At 34.3% G+C, this 5,497-nt stretch overlaps 1 protein-coding gene across 1 annotated transcript; it reads left to right on the forward strand.

Moving 5' to 3' along the window:
* Positions 1 to 3,498: 3,498 nt before the first annotated feature.
* LOC133821507 (sterol carrier protein 2-like) lies at positions 3,499 to 4,347 on the forward strand. Its single transcript, XM_062253759.1, has 3 exons — positions 3,499 to 3,697; positions 3,811 to 3,871; positions 4,198 to 4,347. Exons 1-3 carry the CDS (start codon positions 3,572 to 3,574, stop codon positions 4,320 to 4,322), a joined length of 312 nt encoding a protein of 103 aa, XP_062109743.1. The 5' UTR covers positions 3,499 to 3,571; the 3' UTR covers positions 4,323 to 4,347.
* Positions 4,348 to 5,497: the final 1,150 nt, after the last annotated feature.

Here is a 5,497-nt window from a genome sequence, read left to right on the forward strand (position 1 = left end):
GGGAGAGGGAGTTATGACAATAAGTCCCATGGTCTCCATTATTAGTTGGCACCAAGGTAGCATGGAGAGGGCCTCGCGACACCATTGCTTATGTCCCCCTAAGGAAGGCTTCTGACTGTGTTATTCTCAAGACAAACTTATTTTTTAAGAATAGGATTTAATGATGTATTTCAAGTTTGACTGACCCTAAGACACACTCTTGAGTTAAGTCATTAATCTAAAATAATAGGTTACACTCACAAGGTACATTACGCTTTCGAGCGGACTAGTGTATTCTTAACCAAACAAGCGGTTGTTTATAAATCAAAAGAGAAATATTGATTTGAGTTTTCACTTATAAATTTGAGAACTTGTCTCTACATTAATTTGGAATTAGTCGGACCTACCCTAAGGCTGGTCCATTAATGTTCAAATTAATTAATAGTGGAATAAGTAATTATTTCTTATGTGTTCTTTAATTGTTGCATTCATGCTTTGCATTTACTATTTCGAAAATAACTGATATTTATTATATGAATAAATTCATTTTTGTTTTTTTTTTTTTCAACAATCATGTCTAGCTCAAATCCTGTATCTTCTTTACTTGCAAATGAAAAGTTTACTAGTGAAAACTACATGAAATGGAAATCAAACTTGAACATTGTATTAATATGTGAGAACCAAAAATTTGTCTTGACTGAGGAATGTCCTGAAGTCCCTCCTCCCACTACTGCTGCCAAAACTGCAAGGGAAAAGTTTGATAATTGGATCTTATCAAACAACAAAGCAAAGTGTTATATGCTTGCGAGTATGAGCGATGTGCTCAGAAAGAAGTTTGAGAACACTGAAAATGCTTATGAGATCTGGGATACCCTTCAAGAAATGTTTGGGCAGCAGTCAGATCATGCAGGCATGAGGCCACCAGATCCTACATGACCAAGAAAATGAAGAAAGGAGTTTCTGTCAGATAACATGTATTAGACATGATCAATATAATGCACGATGCCATTATCCATGGGGCTATCATTGATGAAAGGACTCAAGTAAGAATTATACTTGAATCACTTTCTACAGCTTTTAAAGGTCTCACGACTAACTATGTCATGAATAAATTATCATATAACATGACACAGTTGTTGAATGAGTTGCAAACTTATGAATCTCTTAACAAAGGTTTTGAGAAAGAAGGAGAAGAAAATGTTGTTGATTCTAACCCATCCTATTCAAAGGCTAAAACCAAAAAGAGGAAATATAGAAATGGAAAGGACAAGGAGAAAGAAAAAGACAAGAATTCAAAGTATCCTAAAAAGTCATCCAAAGGCAAAGAGAACAAGAACACCAAAAGCTCCAAAAAGAAGACCCATAAAGGGACTTGTTTTCATTGTGGAGTAGATGGTCACTAGAAGAGAAACTGTCCAAAGCATCTCGCTGACCTGAAAGAGAAAAAGAAAGGTAAATTTGATTTACTTGTGTTAGAAGCTTGTTTAGTGGAAGACAATTCCTCATCCTGGATAGTTGATTCAGGAGCCACTAACCATGTTTGTTTTTCTCTATAGATTCTTAGTTTGACAAGGAAGATTGTTGATGGAGAAGTGACTATGAGGGTAGGCAGTGGTCAGATTGTCTCTGCAGCAACAGTTGGGACAGCCCGTCTGGAATTTAAAAAGAATAAATTTCTTGTTTTAGAGAATGTTTATTATATTCCAGGATTTTCTAGAAACTTAATTTCAGTTTCTATGTTACATGAACAAGGTTTTAAAATTTCTTTTAATAATAATTCGATTGTTATTTCAAGATATGGTTTAAGATATGTTCTGCAAAATCTATTTATGGGCTTTATAAACTGCAAGCAAAAGATAAATATGCTTATAATTCTGAATTATTGAAAACAGCTAATCCTAGATCTATTAAATGACAAAAGATTGATTCTGATACTGAAACATATCTGTGGCACTTGAGATTGGGCCATATTGGTCTAGACAGAATTAATAGGCTTGTAAAGGATGGTCCTTTAAGAGAACTATCTATTGGATCTCTCCATGTTTATGAATCATGTCTAGAAGGCAAGATGACCAAGAGACCTTTCTCTGCTAAAGGTTCAAGAGCTACAGAACCACTTTAGCTGGTACGTACGGATGTTTGCAGTCCACTTAGTGTACAAGCAAGAGGAGGTTATGAATACTTTGTCACTTTCATTGACGATTATTCAAGATATGGTTACCTATACTTAATGCAAAGAAAATCTGAAACTTTTGGAAAGTTCAAAGAATTTCAAGCAGAGGATGAAAAGAAATTAGGTAAATCACTAAAAGTTCTTCGATCTGATCGGGGAGGAGAGTACTTGGATTTTGAATTCAAGGACCATCTGCGTGAGCGTGGTATTCAATCCCAACTCACAGCACCTGGAATGCCACAGCAAAATGGTGTTTCAGAAAGACGGACATAACGTTATTAGATATGGTTAGATCAATGATGAGTTTCTCATCATTACCTATGTCATTCTGGGGCTATACGATTCAATATTCTCTATACATATTGAATGGTGTTCCATTTAAGTCTATCCAGAAGACACCCATGGAATTATGGAATAATTGTAAACCTAGTTTACACCATTTTCAAATTTGGGGGTGTCCTACACACGTGCTTAAAGGAAAGACTGGGAAGTTGGAATCATGCTCTGAAGTGTGCATGTTTGTGGGATATTCCAAAGAGACTAGAGGTGGAATTTTCTATAGTCCAAAAGAAGATAAAACATGTGTATCGACAAATGTAACTTTCTTGAACATGACTATGTTAATAACCACTAACCTCACAGTAAGGTTGTACTGGAGGAGATGGTCTCAAATGAAGTTGCAAAGTCACCAGCAACAACCAATGAAAAATGGCAAGAGGAAACTGCTAGATCTAGTCAGAATAGTAGAGATCCTCATCGTAGTGGGAGGATTAGTAAGCAACCCACATGCTATGAACACGAAGTTCAAATGCTTGTGTCTGACACAAACAAAGATGATCCATTGAAATTTAAAGATGCAATGAATGATTCTGACAAGGACAAATGGCAAGAAGCCATGAACCAAGAAATGGAATCAATGTATTCCAATTCTGTCTGGGTTCTTGAAGATCCACCCGAGAATATCAAGCCCATTGGTTGCAAGTGGATATTCAAGAAGAAAATAGGAGCAGATGGGAAAGTAGAGAGTTTCAAAGCAAGGCTCACTACACCAAATGCCACTTTCTATAATACATAATTATAAGCTAATTGGAAAAGTATTATAATAGGTAACTAAGAAAGCGGTAAACTTAAAAGGGAGGGAAACAAAAAAAAAATTGCTGGGTAATGTTAAAATGGAGGGAAACCCACGGTTTCTGCCTAGCCCTATTCTCTCAAAACCCAATCCCTAATGACGCCTCTGCCTCTTTCTCTCACACTTGTTTCTCAGCGTTCTTTCTCTCCCTCTCTCTCTTTCCCAGAGTCTTTCTACCCTCTCTCCATCGCACGAGCTGTTGGAGCACACCACGCCAAAGGAGCACTCTCTCCACTGGAATTGCAGGCTCTTTCTTCCCCAATTTGTGATCGAAGAGAGTGAAGAAAATGGCGATCGGTCAGTTCAAGGCAGAGACTTTGTTCGATTTGATGAAGCATCACTTTGAAACCGAAGAGGGTAAACAACTTTGCAAGAAAGTTAATCTCGTTTACCAGATCAATCTCGCACCCAAGGTCTTATCTTTATTTTTATTTTTATTTTATTTTATTTTTTGATAAACTAAAAAAGGGGAATTTTGATTTGGGTTTGTGACCTAATTTTTTATAATCTGGCTTTGGGTTTACAGAAAATTGGGATCGATGAGGTCTGTTATACTATTGATCTGAAGAATGTGAAGGTCTTCAAAGGTTAGTTCTTTTTTCTTCTTTTTTAACTAATATTTTTTTTTTTTGGATTTGGGAATAAGTTATATCAGAATGTGTAATTTCTTGGTTTCATATTTTCTAAGAAAATCCTTTTAATTGTTTAATTTCTCTTGTGTTGAGGAGGTTTTGCTTTTGTATCACTATTTGGCCACACAACATATGATATATATATATAAAGTTTAATTTCTAAAGTAAACCTTTTTTTAATCTCATTTGCCATTAGTTTTGTCTTGATCACTATTTGTGAAGTAACTTCTTAGTAAGAAAAAAGAAGATGCTCATTTTTGTGTGTTTTGGTCAAATTTAAGGAACATTGGAAGGAGAAGAAAAGCCTGATGCCACATTTTCCTTCAAGGAAGATGATTTTGTCAAAATTGCATTTGGAAAGATGAATCCCCAGATTGTTTTCATGAGGTTGGTTTACACCTCTTAATTTTTCTAAGTCAAATTGATCAAAGCACTCCTCCTCTGTCACAGTAATTTAAAATTTAAGTTTTTGCACCTCACTTAAAATTTAAAGGGTCTCATGAGAGTAGTAGTGTTTGGTATTGGACCTTTCATAGATAATTTGATTCTTTTTTTTTCCATATAGATTAGACATGCTTATCTATGCATATTATTGTTCAGCAAACACTTTGTCTATTTTGATTTCACTATCAATAGAGCAGTGATTTACACTATATTGAAACACCTGATTATAGGTATAATTATGAATACCACAGTAAGTAGCTAGCCTTCTGATTGTTGAACCATGCTAATTTTTGAACAATTCAAATTGCATTTGTTGCCAATTGCTTACGTGACCAGACTGTAGTACAGAGTTTTGTGAACCTTTCATTGAAATTGTTATTGTTTTCTATTGTTGGGGGGGTTATTTCTTAGTAATTTAAGCAGTTTAATGCGTGGGCCTTTTCTATAGTGGCTCTGGTGAAAGTAAATCTGAGAAATCACTTAATAGGTGTGAAGGTTGATAAGCATAAGAAAGTACTTGTACACTTAAACACTATCTTTCTAAGTTTGATGAGTAAAAGTAGTAGTACACACTCCTTTTTTTCAATGGTATTTTTCTTAAGTTGCCAGTATATTTATATAATGGTTTCTTTTAAGTAGCAGTACATACTCCTTAATTAGGTATATTGATATAATAATTTCGTGTCCCTTTTCATTGATTGATTTCCCAACATAATTTATTGATAGGTTCCCTAACACTTTTTTTTATCTGAATCTTTTGTCAATCTAATTTCTTTCTTTTTTGTTTTTTCGGAATTCTACTAGTTTTTTTACTTAGCATGGCTGCTGAAATTAGCTTGACTTAGCATGGCTTGAAATTTATATATTTGGTCTTTGATTATAAGCCCTGTTTATTTTATAAAACAATCTGCACTTTCTTTGAAATTAGCTTGACTTAGCATGGCTTGAAATCATTAGTAGCTAAATTTTGCAAAATAAAATGATTGAAACTTTATTTTTAGCTACCAAAAAATTAGTAGGTAAATGTTTTTTCTTTGTTACCAAAAGAAAATTGGTAGCTAAAATAATAAACTAGCTACTAATAATTTTGGTAGTAGAATTAATTAGTCTTATTATTTTAGAATTAGCAACTAAATT

The sequence above is a fragment of the Humulus lupulus genome, chromosome 3 (genome assembly GCF_963169125.1).
Source record: "Humulus lupulus chromosome 3, drHumLupu1.1, whole genome shotgun sequence".
Taxonomy (NCBI): domain Eukaryota; kingdom Viridiplantae; phylum Streptophyta; class Magnoliopsida; order Rosales; family Cannabaceae; genus Humulus; species Humulus lupulus.

What these genes read in the sequence shown, in the direction of transcription:
- LOC133821507 (XM_062253759.1), top strand. Translation starts at nt 3,572, where the DNA reads ATGGCGATCGGTCAGTTCAAGGCAGAGACTTTGTTCGATTTGATGAAG. An exon ending in AGATCAATCTCGCACCCAAG is followed by an intron (nt 3,698 to 3,810) that starts GTCTTATCTTTA and finishes TTGGGTTTACAG; the next exon opens with AAAATTGGGATCGATGAGGT. An exon ending in GAATGTGAAGGTCTTCAAAG is followed by an intron (nt 3,872 to 4,197) that starts GTTAGTTCTTTT and finishes GTCAAATTTAAG; the next exon opens with GAACATTGGAAGGAGAAGAA.